At 44.2% G+C, this 21,333-nt stretch overlaps 1 protein-coding gene across 1 annotated transcript; it reads right to left on the bottom strand.

The window, feature by feature from the left end:
- Positions 1-15: 15 nt before the first annotated feature.
- mrps18a (mitochondrial ribosomal protein S18A) lies at positions 16-6,094 on the bottom strand. Its single transcript, XM_012868840.3, has 6 exons — positions 5,898-6,094; positions 4,201-4,232; positions 3,664-3,768; positions 3,396-3,519; positions 570-642; positions 16-457 (listed from the first exon to the last, which is right to left on the bottom strand). Exons 1-6 carry the CDS (start codon positions 6,043-6,045, stop codon positions 313-315), a joined length of 627 nt encoding a protein of 208 aa, XP_012724294.2. The 5' UTR covers positions 6,046-6,094; the 3' UTR covers positions 16-312.
- Positions 6,095-21,333: the final 15,239 nt, after the last annotated feature.

Genomic DNA, 21,333 nt, shown 5'->3' with positions numbered 1-21,333 from the left:
ATGGCGAGAGGGAGATTAAACATTGACATTTTATTTAAACATCTGTTTTGTGTTGAATTTACACAGTCAACATACCACCTACTTTGAAACACCTAACCCAGTGGTTGGTGACATGAAGTTGTTGGAGAATGTTTTGAAAGTCAGAAATGATGGTGCAGGGTGGGGCTGGTAATGACTCATTAAAAGGATTCATAAACACATGTTAGGCTTCAGACAGCCTCCTTCCACGCCTTTATGACATAAATCCAGGGTAGCACGAACTAAACACCGAAGACCCATGCTGTAGTCCAGATCTGTCCTCCTTTTGCTTCTTCACTGCTTTATGTACAGCGGCTTCACGCCGTACCGTACGTTGTTCCTTAGTGCTGGGTGACCTACATCCATGCGCTTCTTGCACCACTTCAGTCCCTTTTTATAGATGGGTTTCACCGAGTCAATGGACCAGCGAGTCAAGTACCTGCAAATCAAACACGGGATGTGAAAGAATGTTCTGTTGTATTAGAACCCAATAAGAATGCGTGCAGATAATGAAGGAAAAACACAAAGCGGCTACAGACGCAGAGCAGCACCTGTTCAGTTGGGGTTTGGGTTTCTTTGGGACATGACCCTCTGGAAGTTTGGGTTTGTGGTCAGGGAGCAGACCTTGAACACAGACAATAAAGTAGATGTATTAGTTCCACTTTTTAAGAAACAAAAAGAAATCTCACAAGCTAAGATTCCGCTTAGATTCCTCTTGGCACTTGGAACCAACAATAAATCGACAGATGTTGTTCATTATCATATAAAAATTAGTAATTATTTTAGAGTTAAACAGTTCTAGTCTGACAGCTAATGTCAGACAGCTACAGTAAAGCCTGTTGCATAGTCTGCGATAACCAAGAAATCTGTTCTTCTTCTGGAGTCGGCAAAAACAAGAAAAAAAAAGTTTGTTTTGGCTCTCATTATTTGAGCAAACACACAGAAACAAAGCTGAGAACAAGCACAGGACAGGCAGAGAGCTGAAACCGTGTACAGACAGAAATAGCTCACAAGCTATTTCGTGAGGTCTTATTGGCACGAGGGGGGGGGGGGGGTTGCTCGCTTGTATAATGGCAGGGGAAACGCTGCGAGTGAACGCAGGTGGGATGTATGCAATACAGTCAGAATACAGTAGTTTGTTCGACAGACGCTTCTCTGACTTAACCATGCCCATCCAAATCCTGATTAATCACACAACAGTTGTTGGACACCCAGCGAAAAAATGTTCTGTGCAGATGTGTCGAGAACAAGCTACGAGAACTCCCCGAAGAGGGCTGCCACAACAGAATGTCATTTTTTTTACAGCTGGGGGAGGGAGAACACACATCTTGCTTCTCACAGTGTATGTAACAGACTTAAGGCAGGGGGTAGAATTAACTCCAATGTTTTGTTTAAAGGTATACTTTGCAACCGGGGTTGATTTTCCAGCGAGGCTCCCCCCAGAGGGCGAAAGTAAAAGTGCACTGTCATAAAGATGCTCAGCTGTTCTGGTTTCTCCGTGAAGCCAGGCGCGGTTGTTTTGAGCTTAGCAGACAGGCGAACGCAACGAAAAGTGGAAAAAACGGCAGTACAAACAATGACTAACACAGTGAAAGTATGAACATCAGGGTTTCCCGCAGCGCTATCTTGGCGAGGCGGCCGCCTCGCCAAACTCACGCTACCGCCTCGCCAACATTCAAAAAATAAATAATTAAATAATAATAATAACAAAAAAAACTCGATATGCTTGCATGTTTATTTGACGTTAACACGCTGTTCTTTGTTGTTGCTTTCGCGCGTGCATATAGTGAATGGCAGGGCAAAAATACATGGAGTTCTCGCCGTAAAGCAAGACAGACTCTCGCGGTCTTACACGAGACTTCTGAGCCTGTGGGTGCGGGCCGAGGGCTCTTGCAATTGCAAGTGCGGTATTTCCCCCACAGACCACCAGGGCGGCCGAGAAAACCTTTGTTCGACCTGAAATAACTTATTTAATCATCCAAAACGGTATGGAACACATTAATTAACTGAAAAATGTTGCATAGTATGCCTTTAAAGGAGCAATAAGTGAAATTTCACCATTAGGTGGGCTGTTGAGCACTGTCTGTAGACCAAAACAGGATGTGTGACAAGCCACAACTCCCTCTACCTCTACTCCAGCTCCAACCGTTCCCTCTTTCTCCTTCTTATCCACCCCCTCGTATGAACATATTTGCAAAGGATAAAGACACAGTATCCCCTTTTGGAGGAACATGTTTAGTGAAGAAGTAACTCATAACTTTATAGTTTCGACCTGCTGGACATGCTCTCCAGCATTTTGCTGCTACGCTACACTGCGCTGATGGTGGCATTTTATTGGCAGAGAGGGGCTAAGCCCTGAGCGGCACTTATTCACATGGACGTACATGCAGGGCCTGCTGGCCCAGCTTTGTAAACTAGAGACTGGAGAACAATGCAGAGAGAGGCGTTTGAAGACATATCAAAGTCCATCTAAAAAGATACCTTTAGTTTTTCCCAAAACAATTTTTTAGTTCTATCTAAAATAATGAAACTTTGCTTAGAAATCTCAGCCGAAGGCCAGAGCTCGGATATAGGAAAGATGTCACAGTTGAGTTGAGACGTTCAGGCAAAAAGGAAAAAGAGTAGGATTTGCTAACTGTTGTACTTAGTTACCAGGCTATCTACTGTTAGCAATACAACCTAACGTTTTGGTGTTGGTACCGATACCAACATGTATTTCGATACTTTTTCAAATAAACACAAAAAATACCATTAATGAGTCAAAAGTGCATGGATCGGGCCATACTTGGACTATCTGTAATTAGGAGATCAAAGTTATACTATTGCCAGAATAAAGCGGTGATGATACACGAGTAAAGCCGTGATATTACCAGAAAAAAACTTCTATAATGAGTAGAAAGCTTTGATGTGACGTGACCAGCTCAAACTGCAGACACCGCCTGAGCCGAACATTTTAACACATGGGAAAGATTGCTCTCTCTCTTCAAGTGTAGATTTATTTTAGTACAACGGTTCACTGAAAATATAATTGTATTAACATCCGGCTTTGTAGACGAGGGCAGGATCAGCAGCAGCTTTGCACGTGTGATTCGTTTGAAATGTGGCTGCAGGCAGCAGGACGAAGCCCTGACTTCGTCAGACCGATCGATGCTTTTGTAGCGGTCCCATTCAAATGCAGTGTAGTAGCGTTTTAAATCCCGTAGTACCACGGTACCAAATTAGTACAGATATACCAAACAACCCTAATTGTGATACATTAAACCCTACCAGCGGATGGAACTGTACTTGTAATATAATCTACGACGGATCTAAACGGAGCCTAAAAACTCAGGAAGACCTGTTGTTGGAAGCCTCGGTTCAGTCAGCAAAAGGCTCACCTGCTCTGTGTGCCATCTGCACACAGATGGCAATCTTGTTATGCTCCTCTTGACAAAGACCAGTTATCCTCCGGGGCAGCATCCCGCCATCTGACCTGATGAACTGACTGAGCAATAAGACGTCCTGGGAAAGTAGAAATCAACAAAGATGCACCTCGGTCAAGGGATACACCTATAACAATATGCTTGATTATTCATATTGTATAGTTACATATACAATATGAATAACTATATACAACATATATAGTTACAATATAACTATACTTACAGTATAGTTATATTTGTGCTGCAGGTTCCATCTGTAGATAGGACACTTGGCGGTAGGATTTGGAGGCTGTGGTCCTTCAGGTATATCTAGGACTTGTCCCTCAATCTAGCAACGGGAAAAAGCGATAAAACATGAACTGCAATGGTCAATGGGTATTAATGCGGATATAAAACGATTAGAGATGCACCAATTAGGTTTCTTTCGGGTCTACATCTATTTATGGGGTTTTCGACTCGTCGTAAATCACAAATGGGCCACAAAGTACAACATTTTGGTTGAAGGTTTTTTTTTTATAGGGGGAAAATGGTGGGAGTTTATAATTTTGATTGAGTTAATGAAAACAAAACAAACAAAAAAAAAAAAACATGCAGATTTTTCTGAATGTAGAATTGATCAAGAGAAAATCATCCAATTCGACACCCAGCCGGCTGATTGGTCCATCTCATTCGCCTTGGATTTACCACAATTAAACCATTGAAAACAAACAGAGAAAAACAAGATCTGTGTGTTTTGAGGTTACGGCCTAGTTTCACTTACCGTTGTTGTTTTGCCATCTTTCTGCTCCACCACTGCAAAGGAGACGTTACACAATGTCAGGCTTTAATCACGAATGACCTAAACAATATTTACATGTTTAGTAACCCCTATAGGACCAAACAAAGTTATAGATTAAAACAACCCCTGTGAAGCAAACTCAATGAACAAATTGCTTTGAGTAAATGCTAGGTTGTCTCATGTTTGGTTACCAATTTTGTCATCTTTATTTTCTCTAATCATCATAATTATAATCATCATGGTCAGACACAAAAAAAAACAAAACAAAAAAAAAAAAACATTGAGCCCAAAGCCCATGTCATCTTTAACGTGGGTTTTATGCATAAATTACAAGTACAGGTCATATAATTTGAGTAACTGTTTAAAAAGTAAAAAAAAACAAATGTTGTTCCTCGTTTCAGAATCTCACAGTTTCATTACACAGAGTGAAATATGTCAAGCCTTGATTTATTTTAATTTTGAAGATTATGGCCTACAGATCATGAAAACCCAAAAGTGTCTCAGAAAATTCAAATATAAAGTTGAGCGGAAGGAGAAAAAAGGGCAGGCTAGCAACACGGATATCCTTGAGAGGATTGTGACGTAAAATCCATTCAGAAATTTGTGGCAGCTTTACAAGGATTGAACTGAGGCTGGAGTCAGACCATCAAGTGTCGCTACGCACAGATGGATCCTACAGATGGGAAAGGGCTCATGAACCCTATAGACAAACTATGGAGAAGATGAGAGACACCAGACGGCACTATGCAGATGACCTGAAGGCCACTATCAAAACAACCTGGGCTCATGACACTTCAGCAGAACCTCAGGCTGATTGCCTCGATGTCACGCTGCATTGATGCAGCGATTGAAGCTAAAGGAGACCCAACAAAGTACTGAGCGCACTAAACATAGTTCTAAGAAGCCTGACACGTCTGTTTAAAATAACCTTTTAAATTAATGTTATGTAATTTTTGAATAATCTGAGACACTGAATATTGGGTTTACATTCGCTGTAATCATCACAATTGCAAGAAATAAAGCCTTGAAATATTTCAATCTGTGAGCAACAAATCTATTTATTACACTAGTTTCCTTTTTAAGAAACGTGTGACAAAAAATATTAAACTTTTTCAAGATATTCTATTCTTTTTTAAGCTGTACTTGAATTTAAAAGACTTGGTTTACAATTGGTGGAACAAAGACTAACCAACTGTGTAATACTACAAGTAAGAATTATTCTTAAAGTAACATCTCCGTGGACGCGAGACTGTAAAGCTGTTAATCACTAATACCTATAGTGAACGCGTTTGTAGGACATAGTAACATTTTAATACTGGATGCATATAATTGCCATAGTATTGCTCTAAGTTTCAACGTGTGTATATGTCAGGCACCCCACTAATAACATTCAGATAAACAGAAGCTGCTTCATTAGACATCAGCATGCTGAAATTAGGTGTAACTGCAACAACATGAAACGTTATAGTTATATATAACCAAACTATGTTGATAACAAAATTATTTTCACTCGGTAAAACTATCCTGCATATCTAACCCACATCATGCAGGTGTCAGCTTCAGATAATGTTTAAACCTTCTAGCCTCTCGTCTCTAAAGACATGCACATTCGGTACAGGCAGACTTTATGCTAACAGGACCGGGTGGCTAAAACAGCGCCATTTCTGCAAAAGCCTCACCTTGCCGAACCCCTCTGGTCTGGATGGTCACAGCAGAGATCTGGGGAACATTAACTCTCTGGAGTGGAGTAACGCCTGTCCCTGTGAAACCCTGTTTTAAACCCGCAAAAGAGGTCCACACAGACCTTAGCAGACCGCGGGCCGCCATGTTTAACTCTTGACCTTCCCCTCCGTTTTTTCACGCAGTCGAATCTCGCGATATTAAAACAGCGACACCCTCGGTAACAACTGTTATTACAACCCTAATTGTAACCTACAGCTTTTTTTTTTTTTTTTTTTACCAGCTTTCCAGCTTAAGTGCTATTTTATGACATGATGTTTTTTGTTAAACCTACGGTATTTACTTTAATACTCTTTATTTAAAAAGGAAAGGAAAAGCATGTGGTTCTTCTCTCTACATTTATAGACTTTTTATTATTACATATTCTTTCTGTTCAATTTATAATGAATATTTCTGTCATTTTAGGCAGCTTGTTGTCACATGCTGCTTTTGACGTGGTAAAATGTAATTTCACTACCACAGTTTATTTTCTCTTATTTTGTCTCAATTTAAAAAAAATGTTTACCCTGCTAACAAAACAAATAAACAAACGTTACTTACTCAACTTTCTTTTACTCAACATTTCCCATTGATTGGCATTAATCCGTATGTCCATGTTCCAAACCTTTGTGAAAATTAAAAAAAATACTTTAAAACGATCTAGCGTTGTTCAAAAAATAAGAAGATGCTACAACTTTATAAAATATTCTGTGAAATAAAATAACATTTGATGGCACCCCACCTTTCTTTGTCAGCAATTTTCCAGTTTGTACAATGATTGTTGTTACTTTTACATTGTCACAACAAATAGTAACATGATCTACACATCATTAATTTAAATACAAATAAAGATGCTACAAATGTGTATACAAATCACATCTCTAATTTAAATATAAACTAGAAATCTGTTTTATCCTATGACACAAGCAGTCAGTGTTGAAGGATTTTTATTTCTTAATATCTTCAGTTTTTTACAACAATTTACCTGACAATGTAACCTTCTGCTATGAGACTGATCAATTTTTTTTCTCTTTGAAATATGCTTGTATATTTTGCAGGAATCCATTGTATACTGTCCTTTATCAATTACATTTGTATGACTTTCAGAACTAAATGTTTTGTATTTTGTCTTTCCAGTTATAGAATTGACAATAGTTCAGTGAAACTTGCAAATTTTGAATAGAAACAGTTTTCTATTCATATTCACAATAATAAGTTGTGTGTGAAGATGCTAACACATCTATAGCTTCTGAAAAAGTAAAAAACAATATGGGAAATGAAAAAATGGTAACAAGAAATAAAAATAAGAAAAAATTTATTTTATTTTTTATGTGAAAAACAGGTTGTGTGTATGTTTTTTGGAAATGTGACACTAATAATCTTTTTTCACAGTAATCAGACAGAAAACAGGCAGAGAGAGATGGGGGTAAGAAATGCAGAAAGGGTCCAAAAGTTGGGAATTGAAACCTAGACCCTAAGCCTCTGTATACTGGGTATCTGCTCTGCAACTATGCCACACCATGCCACCTTTTTTCTTCTTCTTTAAAGTTCAAAGTTCTTTATTTACCTTAATTTTTGGATCATGACCAAAAGAATGATATCCAGCATACGAGCAACGGAAACGAGCTTCCTCAGGAGAGTAGCCACACTCAGCCTTTGTAATAGGGTGAGGAGCTCTCACTGCAAAAACGGAACTAGAAATAAGTAAAATATTTTTTTAAATGAATGCATTTGTCCTTGATTTGAGCAGGTAAATAAGGTGATTTGCCAATGGAATAAGATGTTTGCACTTAAAATAGGAACAACTCATCTCCATCATCTTATTTTAAGTGCAGGATGTCTAAATATCTTATTGTAGGGGTCAAAATACTCATTCCATTGGCAGATAATATTATTTACCTGCTCAAATCAAGGATAAATACACTAACTTTAAGAACATTTTACTTATTTTTAGATCCGTTTTTGCAGTGCTGTTATCTGGGGAGCCTCAAAATAAAGTCCTTGCTTCTCTGCATCAAAAAGGAGCCAGTTGAGGTTGTTTGGGCATCTGATCAGGATGTCCCATGGGCACCTCCTTTTTGGGATTTTCTGGGCATGTCCCACTGAGTGTACACAGGGGAAGACCCAGAACTTGCTGGAGGGACTATATATCCCATCTGGCCTAGGAATGCCTCGTGGTCCCCAAGAATGAGCTGGAGCAGGGGTCACCAACATGGTGTGCGACGGCACTGGGCTGCACAGTGGGCAGTGGGTAGCACTGTTGCCATGCAGCAAGAAGGTTCTGGGTTCAAATCCAACCCAGGGTCTTTCTGCATGGAGTTTGCATGTTCTCCCTGTGCATGCGTGGGTTCTCTCTGGGTACTCTGGTTTCCACCCACAGTCCAAAAACATGACTGTTAGGTTAATTGGTCTCTCTAAATTGTCCTTAGGTGTGAGTGTGTGCGTGAATGGTTGTTTGTCCAGTCTGTCTCTGTGTTGTCCTGTGACAGCCTGGCGAGGGTGTCCAGGGTGTACCCCGCCTCTCGCCCAGTGAACGCTAGAGATACGCACCAGCAACCCCCGTTCAGGTCTGATTTCTAGTGTTAATAACGTTTGGTTATCTAACATAACCCCAGTTCTTAGAATAATATGAGCGAGGTGTCTCGCTATGGGATGCAGCCTCCTGCAGCCCTGATAGAAGCATTTATCTCAATCTGCCAATCCTGATTGGCCGGTGAAAGTGCTCATCTTACGCCACGCCCAGTAGCCCCGACTACTAAAGCGTACGCAGATCACGTCACTTCAATTCAACAAGCAAACCTCTTCTCACCGCCCAGCAAGAAGGGTTGTCTGGCGAGACACCTCGCTCATATTATTCTAAGAACTGGGGTTATGTTAGATAACCAAACGTTCTTTTTCATAATATTCACTCGGTGTCTCGCTATGGGATATGGTAGCTCCCGTATTGCCAGACAGCTTATCGAACAAGAACCGGCCGTATGGGGAAGGTCCATAAGTTCCGTTATGACTTCAGGACCGCACTGGCCACGCACGGTCTGGACACGTCAAGCATGTAGAACCGCACAAAAGTCAGAGGCGAGGACCAACTCGCTGCCGAACAAATGTCCTGAACGGACACTCCCCTGAATACAGCCCAGGACGCGGCCATCCCGCGGGTAGAGTGTGCACGTAAACCCGCCGGGGGCTGCAGACCCCTGCTTTCATACGCCAAAGCTATAGCCTCTACCACCCAGTGGGCGAGGCGCTGCTTTGTGATCGGCTGTCCCTTACGGGGCTCCGCCCAGGAGACAAAGAGCTGATCACTCCTCCTGATGTTCTGTGTCCTGTCCATATAAGAGCGTACGGCCCGAACAGGGCACAACATGTGCGCTCGCTGTTCACCGGGGGAAGCGGAGAACGCCGCCAGCTCGATCGGTGAACAAGAACCAACTACTTTAGGAACAAAAGCTGGGTTGGGTTTCAGAACCATACGCGTGTACCCCGGGTCGAACCGAGTACATGCGGGGTTCACAGAGAGCGCATGAATGTCGCTGACTCGTTTCGCAGAGGCCAGAGCCAGTAACAGCACTGTCTTAAGAGACAGATGTTTAAGACTGGTCCCCAACAATGGCTCAAAAGGGGGCCCTTTGAGCCCTTCCAGAACCACCATCAAATCCCACGGGGGCAGCAAAGGTTTGGAGACAGGGAGAAGCCTGCGCGCGCCTTTCATAAACCGGCACACCAAAGGGTGTTGGCTCGCCGTTTTGTCCCCAAATCCTATATGGCACGCCGCTATAGCAGCCAGATAGACCTTAACCGTGGAAAAGGCTTTTCCTTTATCAATCAGTTCCTGTAAAAACGACAGAATCGCTGGTACAGAACACTGAAAAGGAACGTAGTCCCGTTCAAGACACCACCGCTCAAACAGTCCCCACTTGGAGCCATATAGAGTCCTGGTGGAGGGAGCCCTGGCATTTTGTATAGTATTAACTACACTCTGAGGGAGCCCAGCAGTGGTCAAATTGAGCCACTCACGGGCCAGGCCCACAGCTGCAGTCGCTCCGGGTGCGGGTGGAACACTGTCCCCGCCCCCTGCGAGAGCAAGTCCCTGCGCAGCGGCAGCTGCCAAGGCTGGGCGCACAGCATCTGGAATATCTCCGCCAGCCAGTGTTGTGCTGGCCAGTGTGGAGCTATCAGGATCAGCTTGTGATTGGATGCCCTCACTCTGGCGAGAGTAGGGGGTATCAGGGCCAGCGGGGGGAACGCGTAGAGCAGCTCGTGCGGCCAAGCGTGCGCTAGTGCGTCTACGCCCAGGGGAGCATTCAGGGTCCTCAGAGAGAAGAACAGCTCGCATCGAGCGTTTTCCCTGGACGCGAACAGATCTATCTGGGCGCGGCCATAGCGCGCCCATATCTGCTCCACGACTTGCGGGTGCAGCGTCCATTCTCCGTACATTGGCGCGCCCCTGGACAGCAGGTCCGCACCTGTGTTTAAATCTCCCGGGACGTGCGTCGCCCTCAGGGAGAGAAAGTGGGCACTGCTCCAGAGGATCAGTTCGCGTGCCCGATCGTGCAACATACGAGAGCGCAAGCCTCCCTGGCGGTTGATATACGCCACTGTTGTCGTGTTGTCTGTCCTCACCAGGACATGGTGACCTGAGAGGAATGGGAGGAAGTGTCTCAGGGAAAGAAACACAGCTGAAAGTTCGAGGAAGTTTATGTGCAGGCGCTGGAGAGCTTGGCTCCAGCGACCCCTCACAGACCTGCCCTCGTGAATGCCGCCCCAGCCGTATAGGCTGGCATCCGTGGTCACAACCTTCCTGGACGAGACGGTGCCCATGGGCACCCCTTGGGTCAGGAAGGACGGGGCTCGCCAACAGCGCAGAGCTGTTACACAGTCCGCTGTGACCGTTATCCGCCGTGCGCCATGACGCACGGGGTCCATTCGGAGCGAAGCGACCCAGCGCTGAAAGTCCCGCATGTGAAGACGGCCGAGGCGAATCACGAGGATGGCTGAGGCCATCAGACCCAGCAACCGAAGGCACAGTCTGAACTGGACGGATCTGTGCCGACGGAAGTGTGCAAGGCAAGCTCTGAAAGTCGTCACCCTCTCCTCTGATAGGCGAGCTGTGAACGGCACAGAGCGCAGGGATAACCCCAGAAAGCATATCTCCTGCGTCGGAGATAGGTGGCTCTTTTCCATATTTATCACAAAACCCAAATCCATCAGGTGTGCTGTGACAATATGTGTGTGAACCCTGGCTTCCTGTTCTGACTGCGCTAACAGGAGCCAGTCGTCCAAATACGTGGCCAGACGTATCCCACGGCGTCTGAGCGGGGCTACCGCGGCCTCTGTGCACCGTATGAAAACCCTCGGGCTGAGAGACAGGCCGAATGGTAGAACACGGTATTCGTAACACACCCCTTGAAAGGCAAATCGGAGATATTGTCTGTGAGGGGGGTAAATGGGAATGTGGAAATACGCATCTTTCAGATCCACGGACGAAAACCAGTCGTTCGGTCTTACTAGACGCAGCAGTGCTGCATGTGTCAGCATCCTGAACTTGTATTTCCGCAGGAATTTGTTCAGGGCTCTCAGGTCCAGAATAGGGCGGATTCCCCTCCCCCCCCGTTTGGGGACGAGGAAGTATCTGGAGTAAAACCCTGACAGACTCTGTTCGGGAGATACGACAGAAACCGCTCGTTTGTCTATCAGAGAGAGGATCTCCTCCTGTAAGACTCGAGCTGATTCTCCCTGTGCATGTGAGTGTACTACGCCGGAGAAACGGGGAGGGACAGTGGCGAATTGAAGCCTGTATCCCCGGGAAATTGTGCGTAATACCCACGGTGGGGCCGCTGCTGCTTTCCAGCTTTCCCATTTGAGAGAAAGAGCAGGAGCATACTGCGGCTTTTGCTCCGCGCCCCCCTGTGGTAGAGCCGGGAAATGATCCTCGGGTACCACCGCAGGTGTGATGGGGCGCTCTGCTCTGCTCCGCAGGGACGGCGACGCCCATCCCGGTAGCAGGGCTGCAGGGGGCTGAATGGCCACCCTGCTTATGGAGAGAGCATTGTTTGTTTTGGCTTTTTTTATTATCTGCACCCTCGGCTCGTGGCCTGGTTGTGACAGATTTATTGTTTTTATTTTCACACCGTTCAACCTTCGAACGTGTGTGTATGTGTGTGCTTGTGGACATTCTGCTCGGGGCGCAACAGCGCAACTCTCCGAGGCGATGTCCCTCTCCTCGCGGACCGGCTCTGGAACGGGCAGCGGTGGCACGGGGCGCGCACGAACAAGCCAAAACGGTGGGCCTGCGCAACGGGGAACTGCAGGCTGCACCAACTGAGGAACGGGCGGCTGTCAGGCCGCTCTCTTTTTCTTCATCGCCCGGGGGACCGAGGTCGCGGCGGCTGTGGGCAGCGGCGCCGCAGCGGTCGGGGAGGCGGATTTCCCATGCCAGCCGGCTCCGCGCTCCTTCCTCATCGGGAGGGGCTGGCCAGGTGGTGGTGGCCGTCTCGGTATTTTAAAACGCGGCGGCTGGGAGGCAGCTTGCACAAAGGTTTTGCGCTGCACCGGAGGTGAAGGCGCTGGGGCTTTCCGAGGGAGACAAAGCTTGAGGGCCTCGTTGTCCTTCTTTTTTGCCTCGCATCTCTGCTGCATTGTGGCCAATGCGGAGCCGAAGATGCCTTCAGGGACGATTGGCATATCCAGGATGTCATCCCGCTCCCTGTCGGTCAGGTTAGCGAGACTGAGCCATCTCGCTCGCTCCTGGACGACGAGGGTTGCCATCACTTTTCCCGTGGCCTGGACCGAGACACGTTGGATGCGGAGAGACAAATCGGCGATGACCGCCATTTCCTCCCACGCATCCGGGTCTTGCTCCTCAGCGGACGCGCTAAACAACTCCGCTTGGTAGGCGGTGAGGATGGAGAGGGCGTTGAGGGCTCTGGCCGAGAGGGCAGCTGCTTTGTACGCCCTTTCGGTCAGCGCAGACTGAAAACGATCGGGCTTAGCTGGCAGCGTCGGGCGCCTGGTGGAAGCCGCGGACAGCTGGCTCGCGCTGCCTGGGCAGAGATGCGCAGCTACCGGGACTTCCACCGGAGGCATGGAGAAGAAGCCATGGGCGTCCATCGCCTCGCAATCGAGGGATGCCGCGCCCGCAATGGGGCTCCTGTTGCTGTACGGGCAGCTAGTCCATGTTTTGGAGAGCTCAGTCAGCAACTCGGGGAAGACAGGAAGAAGCTGCTTCATCGCGTTTCGCGCCAAGGGAAGCCGTTTGCCTTCATAGCGGGACCGGGTGGGCTCCGCTATTGCAATCGGCCAGGGGATCTCCAGTTTCTCTGCCGCGCGTTTGCACACGTCGAGCAGGTCCACATGGAGGGAGGGAGCTGGTGAGCTCGCTCCCCTGTCTTCCCTGGTGGAAGGGCTCGGCAGCTTCGGCTTTTCAGTCTGGACTGGCGCCATGAAGATGTCATCCTCTTCCTCGTCCTCTGATATGAGGAACGAGGCGTCGTCATCCTCCTCCATGGGGCTAACATCCAGCACGTCTTCCTCGGGAAACGGGGGAGCACGGAGCTGCTCGCACTGGGCACTCCAGTCGTAGCCAGTCTCCGGGGCTTCCCCAGCCATGACCTCGTCCTCCTCCGCGGCTGCCTCGTGGGCGGCGGTGGGGAGGAATGGGTCACGGTCCGAGATGCTAACCTGGCGGGCTAGTCTTCGTCTGAGGCTCTTGACCGTGAACACTTTGCAGTGCCCACAGGACCCGGGAACTTCGAGGGCTGACCTGGCGTGGTCGACCCCCAGACAGGTACTGCACACCGGGTGGGTGTCCTTCCCCGAAATTTTGTTCCCGCAACCACAAAGACGGTATTCTCCTCTGGTGTGAGGGTTTTTCACGGTTGCCATTTTTCGACGAGCTGGAGTGCTGGTAGGGAAAGGGATCGTGGCTAGCTGGTGTGCTAGCGTGGTGGGGTCGAGAAATTCGCTGGTGTGCCAAATGCTCGACCGACTCGAGCGTCCGCGGAGGGGAGCCGAGAGGGATTCCGCCGTGGAGTGAACGGAAAAAAAGAGAAAACGATACCGGTCCGGTCTGGAGTGAGCGGACAGGGCAGAAATCGAAGCACAGTGCTAGCGTCCGGCGACGGAAGCTAGCAAGGTCCGTCTATGGGCAGTTAAGCTAGCAAAAGGCTCCGACGTGAGATAAGCTCTGAGGTGAGAAGAGGTTTTGAATTGAAGTGACGTGATCTGCGCACGCTTTAGTAGTCGGGGCTACTGGGCGTGGCGTAAGATGAGCACTTTCACCGGCCAATCAGGATTGGCAGATTGAGATAAATGCTTCTATCAGGGCTGCAGGAGGCTGCATCCCATAGCGAGACACCGAGTGAATATTATGAAAAAGAACTGAAGCTCTGTGTTGACTCTTGATCACTCCTCCTTTGGTCCAGAAATAATTGATTGTCTTTTTTTAATTCAGCTGAAGAAAATGATACAACATTCACACATTGATTTATTCTTTGCATCTAATCGATGCTTGAATGGACCGGCTTCTTATAATCTGAGCTAATGAGAGCATGTACTAGTAGCTTGTGCTGCAACATCCTGCTGGTTTTCCAACTAGCAACCAGAATGCATTCAGCACTGATGTGATGTAATTTACAGAACAGAGCTCTAACTTACAGAACAAATTGAACACAGCAACATTGCTGTCGGGTGATCAGGCTGATTCCTCCCAGTAGTGCACACTGAAGGCAACATCTTTTAATTCAATGCCCTCATTCAGTAAAGGAACATGCTCTTGTGTAGACCAGAGACTGTACGGTTCTGTATGTGCAACTGGCTCGATATATTAAAAAAGCCATCAGACAATTTACTAAGTGTTTTGTAGGTACAGCAGCCACATCAAATGTGAACTTGGGCTTGGCTGAGGACCTCTGAGATTCCTAGTCAGAATTCAGAGCTCTATTTGATTTTTCCAGTTTGCTCAGTAAATCAAGCTTCCCAGTACAAATGGGTTATTCCTTTAGCTATTCAAATAAATCTTTACATGCAAAATTCAACACAGAAGGAGAAAGCAGCAAGGAGCAATGCGAAATCTATCATGCCAAGAACAAGGGAAGGTGCTGTCTAGTTGACAGATTCCAATACCTTTAATGCAAAAAAAAAAAAAAAAAAAATATTATACATATATATCAAATCTGTAAAAAAAAAACTGTACAGTTTCACTCTCCTTAGCAGTGAAACTGCTATCTTCCTTGTATTGCTTTTCATCAGAAGCAGAGAGATAGGCCCAGTGTCCATTCTTCTTTTCATACCCTATTCACCAGATGAAAGGGTAAGGCGGACCTACAGGACCATTGTAAGAACATGTCTGGCCTTTAATGCAGAAACTTTAAGATACAGGTAAACTCTCCAAGCATAGATAAAGTGGCAGATAAGGTTTCTGATGTTTGATAGTGTTATCATGAGAACACTATGCCATTATCCAGTTGCAATGTTTTTGTTTGCTATGTTTCCGTGTTTATCTCACATCTTTATCTTCGTGCATACAGGAACGCTTTAGGGATTCCAAAGCTGGCCTGCAGCTGCACATCTGCGTGCGAGTAAAGGTCTTTCTGGAAATAAATGACAGTGCTTTCAGAACATGGTTGAAGCCCTTTTGAAACTGAAGGTACCCTGTGGAGGTTTGACCACTGGAAGTGCCAAGCAGCCATAATTTAACGTGAAGTCTGGTTCTGCTGGTATTATTACAAACACAGGCATGAGTATCGGCATGCACGCAACATTCTAAAGGCAATTCTCACTATGGGAAACTTTTCCCATCATACATAGCTGGCGGGCGTCACGTGAAGGAAACAAATCTCATGGATGTTAGAAAAAACCCACAACTTTAGACTTTCTAAAACAGAACTGGCAATTTTTAAAACCTCAGCTAACTAAAGCATTATCATACATCTTTAATGTAAAACTGGGTGCAGCTGTGAATGCAGCCTGAACACATTTGGGATGGTTACACATAAGATGAAAAAATTATCCACATATGGCCACACCCAATTAGCAGCCGTTAAACAAGAGCAGAGCATCAGTGACAGTCATTTTGCTTGTGTGTTTCATAAGTTTAAACATGGTACCACATTAATTTTAAAGAAGAAAGCTTTCACTCCACTGATAGTTTGAATATCTTAAACAGAACCAGTTCATTTGACCAAAGCCCCACTCATGGGTAATTTTATTAGGTATCTTATCTGTATAAAGTCTTCATTTTGATTTTCAAATAATACAAGCATGCTATATAATGTGTCACTGTCAAAAGTCACATTGCACAGCCGTGCATATGTGTCTAATGTCCAACTAGCTAACTCTGCAGTTCTTACACAAACAGATACTCTTGCTTTTTAAAATTGCTTGTGATATTTGTTTAAATTCTTAAGCAAGTGCAAAAGGGACGGTCTTCGATTGGTGAACAGCCAGAGGTAAAGAAGAAAGTCTGCCTTTGTAAAGGTCAGTAGAGCTAACAATCAGTTTTTATCAAGGAGTTTTGGGGACATTATCTTTCTTAGACCTCATCAAGATTACCAGATAAACTCCTGCTACTACTGATGTTTATGGTTGTAATTGACATTTACTCTACAAATATAAACTCCAGCCAGAGAGCACTTCTTATTATGCAAAGTTTTGGGTATAAATTATACCTCAAATCTTTACATTTTGAGGGATTATACCGTATAATCCCTCAAAATGTAAAGATTTGAGGTTGCAAAAATAAGAAAAAAAAAAGCTGAAACACATTCTGAATATAGAAGGTTAAAGGTTTCTCACCAACCAGTCTCCAAATCCGATTTGGCCGTTATGCACATTTAAACAAAGGAGTACCTGGAATAAAGTGTCTGTGAGAAAAAAAACTGTTTCTGTGGCGTTAAACCTATGAAACAACTAGAAATACATTGAGTTGGTTTCTAAAGGTTACTCTGGTCACTGAATACAATAATCAGTGAATGGTTCTCTGAATAGAAACTCACCGTTTCTCTTTAAAACCTCTAAAAGCTTTTTGGCATTTTGCTTATTTGACTCCTAAGCCCCCGTTCACACTGGACAAACAAACCACTAACACCAACAAAACTCTTTATCTTTTGTCTTCAGTGGGAAATGGAGCAATCAGCATTCATTCCCAGGTCAAATGACTCCTCCGTTGTCACAGCTGTTTGTTCGGCTTTGACTTTCAGTAGATGTACAAACAGGTTTTGATCTCTTTTAGGCCTAATGCTGTTGGCTTGTAAAGACTTGTGGCCATTATCTCTAACCTAATGCACCTCTATAACCCCTTCTGTTTTCATTCAAACATCCACCAGACATTAGTATGCATTCAGTTTGGTATTTGAAGAGAAAAAAGGAAAAAATAAAAGAGTAATTAGTGTGACTTTTCAGGCAGTGGCAACCTCTTTGCGTTTCGTTCCTATTTTAACAGGTTTTCCGTTAAGATGGTGACTTAACACAAAAAACCCTCAGGAAACACACTAACTTTGGTGCGTATGTGCAGAAAGACATTCTGTCCCATTAAAACCACAAAGCTTAAGATATTGGATGTTATTGTGATAGACCGACATAAAGTTGAGCCCAACTGTTATGATGTAAGAAATAATCAATGGATTTTGATATTTATTAAAGTAAAGGTCTGAAATGTTTAGCATGAATTTGTGTCATGGCCCAATTACTTTGATACTGCTAAATAAAATCCAGTGCAGCCATTTCTCTTAAGTGGTTTGCCATCAGCCATGGAGGTGACACAGCAAACAAGTAAAAATTATTCTGGACACATGAGGCTGATATTACAGTTTTACAGATGTCAGAACTCAAGGCAAAGTGAATGGATCTACAGTAGGCAATACTGGAAGGAGGTCTGTAAAAACCTTGAAACTGCAGCAGAGGCTCCCCTATTGATTGGATAGTGACAAATTTTGCAAAGATCTAGCCTAAATACAATAGAGAATCTGAGACCGGATTTGAAAAAGGATGTTTACCTGGGGCTCTCCATTTGACTGGGCTAAAATATTTTGCAATGAAGGATGGGTAGTAAATTCCAGTCTATAGATCTGAAAGCAATAAAATGCATACCCCAATAGATCTGCAGCTTTTCCATGGAAGGTTATGCTTTATAAAGTATTTACTCAAGAAGGTCTGAAAACACTTCTGTGACAAACTATTCAGATATCTCCTTGTCATGAAGTTTGAAACACATTCATGATTTTTCCTCCCACTGACAATTCTGCATGGCTCTGCGTTAGTATGTCACATTCAAACTGGCGTGCAGTTGTAATGGCACAATATGTGCAAAAGTTCAAGGGATGCGAGTTTCTTGCAAGCGTCTAAAGGTAGCGTATTGTTGATAATGTTTCTTTGTGGTAGTATTTGCTGGAACGCTCCCCACTAAATCAGGAGGGACACATTACTCTTTTAGAATACGTAGGTAAAACTTTGACTTGGCCTGCGTTTGAGGTAAGGATTCTGATCCAGTATATGTTTAGAGGTTAATAAATTACAAAATTGCTTCCTTTTCCTTTGCTTTAAGCAGGTGCCGCTTTGTGGGGCAGCCAAGTTGTGCAGCAAAACACTCTGCAGTGTTTTATGAGAAGCCAAAATGTATTTAGCTGTTTTTCGTTGTTGAATTTTGAGGAAAAACACATTCCAAATAAGACAACAGGGAGAAAAACAAAGCTTTTATAGGTTAAAAGAAAAAAACAAAACTCTGTTGAGCAGAGTAAAAGCCAGATACTGCTCTAACAGAATCACATGATTCTGAGCCGCCAGATATTATGTGATGCATGGTGAGGAGACGCATGTTGGAAACATGTTCACCATTAGGGTTCCCTGGTTTCAGGTGAAAAAGATGTGAGCAATTATTTAAGTGCCATATTGACAGTAAAGCTCAGAAAGTTGCAGCCAGGGATGCAAATGGACATCTGTGTTGATTTCTGTGTGGGTAAATACAGATTATGGTCACCCGGCCTTACCCTACAAAGGCTGCTTTGTAGGACTGATCAGATCCACGATCAGTGCGGGACACTTTAAGCAGCCGCATTCCTCGAGAGAAGCCCCCACAAAAAATGTCATTTAAAGTGTCTGGCCACCTCCTAACTGGCTTTGATATTCAAATGAAACACGGCCCTGTACAAACAGGCGCCTCAGCCAAGGAAGAGGGGGTAGAGTAAATCAGATAGGATTTCTCTCAGATGAAAAGAGCATGTCTGACATTTTCACAGCGAGCACTGAGGGACCCTGAAGCAATGTTGGTTCGATGTCATGGTGCGGAGTTATAGCTGTGTGGAAAAGGTTAGTGTTTTCACCCCTCCTGTTCTGGATAAACTGCTACTACCCAGCATGGAGTGAGCAGGCAAGATGAGAGTGCAGTGAAGATGAGTGGGTACGGTCACAATGCATAAAAAAAAAAAAAAAATCCGACCCACCCTGCAGCATTCCTCGTTTTTGGGCACACTGGTCCGTCTGTTATCTTTTTAGTTTTTTTGTTGTCCAGAACACCAGTGTTATGTGAGAAAATAAATACGGGTTGAAAGTAAAAGCTGGTCTTCTGATTGAAAAATGCTGGATTACAAAACTTATCTTTTAGAGCTTAAAATCAGTAGCATTTTTCGCATAAAGATTCAAGTTTGCTGCATATACACACATGTTTGAGTCGATAATTTATCTTATGAAGTTATCTTAATTCAAATATCAAGAAAAAAACCATTGCAACTTGAAATATGCAGGTTTTAAAGTTGATTTATCATGAAAAAAATATTTTTTACAAGTTTTATTGTACTTTCATTTTGGGTTTCTACTGTTTCTAGAAACTGTCAAAGTGCTGAAAAAACCCTAACATCCAGCCGTTTTTTGGCAATAAGTAAATGTTTAGTTGATGTCTGGAAAACGAGCCGTTTCAAAAAACTCCCGATTATTATGTCACAATCGGTGCAGCCACTGCCCCTCTCCTAGCAACCCCAGCTGAGCCAGCCCTTCACTTAACAACAAAAATGGAGTTCCTCCCATTTCATTTTGAGAAGAGCAGCTGGTTTTCAGAATCAGAATCAGAAAAACGTTATTAAGCCCATGAAGGGCAATTCCTTGCAGTAACCGGGCCAGACATACACAGAAAAACAGACAAGCAGACAAGTATGTCATACACAATGGTCAGAAGTGCAAACAAGACACTTAATTCAGGTTTAAGAACCTAACTGTAGAAGGTATAAAAGATTTAGAATGATTAGTAGTTTTGATCGTAGGCATATAATGACATGGCATTAAACTAAAACATGCCTCTGATCTGACCCGCCTTCTTAGTGACCCGGCTCTCCCACAGTGAGGCCAGATCTCTTTGACGAGCGCCTATGATTTCAGAGCACACTTTAACAATGCTGTTCAGGTTGCTTTCGTCTCTAACAGATAAACAACCAAACCAAAAGACAAAAGAAAACGTTTTTACCAGTGTATGGCTGCAGGAGAGGATAAGTCTGTTTTTGTTGACTGAAATAAACAACATGGCCCCATTCCCACTGAAGGCAAATGTGACCCAAATTAGATTTTTTTTATAGGTCAAGTGATCAGATGAGACATTTTAAAACCGGTGGTTATGCTCAGAGGGCTGGTTCAAATCTGACATTTTCAAGTGACATTTGAGCCACTTCCATATGTGGTCCTGAATCCGATTTGTATCTGATCTTTTTGAATGTGACTCCAGTGAGAATGAGCAAGGCGGATTTAATGCGTCTTTGACAACACTTTGTGTCAGCAGCAGCTGGAGGTGACAGCATTTAGCATTGGCAAGACAGACGACAGCTGCCTGCCGCAGCACTGCTCAGTGGAGGGACAGGAAGATGTCAGGCCTCATTATTATATGCAGCCAAACTTCTACTCAAAACGGCCCATATTTTTGCACATGTTTGGAGCCACAAACAGTTCAGACTTAAGTCATATATATATATATATATATATATATATATATATATATATATATATATATATATATATATATATATATATATATATATAGGCAACATTTTAAAAGTAATGTGAATGAAAAATCAGATTTCAGAAATAAATCGGAATTGAGCCTTAAGACAGATGAAGTTAATTTAAACTAAGTTTGTTCAATGTGATCAACAACTTTAAACAGTCTTGATTTTATTTAATTGCTGTCTAATTGTCAATCTAATTTTAAAAGTCTTTGCAAACTTTTACTTAAATTTTGCATGTGAATGTGCTCTGTACCCAAAAAGTTTTGGACACAAACCTTGATTCTCATGCAGATGGAATTTGGATGTGCTGCATCCAAATTGATGTGCACAGCCTGGTATGCAATTAAGGCATAGCTGTCACTAAGAGGCTTTCCTGGGTGATTAACTTGTAAGGCCTTGTTGCATCCAAGGAAGTCAA

Source organism: Fundulus heteroclitus, chromosome 15 (assembly GCF_011125445.2).
Source record: "Fundulus heteroclitus isolate FHET01 chromosome 15, MU-UCD_Fhet_4.1, whole genome shotgun sequence".
Taxonomy (NCBI): Eukaryota; Metazoa; Chordata; class Actinopteri; order Cyprinodontiformes; family Fundulidae; genus Fundulus; species Fundulus heteroclitus.
This window is presented reverse-complemented; position numbering and strand designations above follow the sequence as displayed.

Excerpts from the sequence above, each read along its gene's own strand:
- mrps18a (XM_012868840.3), bottom strand. The coding sequence starts at position 6,045 with ATGGCGGCCCGCGGTCTGCTAAGGTCTGTGTGGACCTCTTTTGCGGGT. Across the intron at positions 4,233-5,897 it reads GACCAGAGGGGTTCGGCAAG|TGGTGGAGCAGAAAGATGGC; the intron begins GTGAGGCTTTTG and ends TCTCCTTTGCAG. Across the intron at positions 643-3,395 it reads GCAGATGGCACACAGAGCAG|GTCTGCTCCCTGACCACAAA; the intron begins GTGAGCCTTTTG and ends TCTGTGTTCAAG.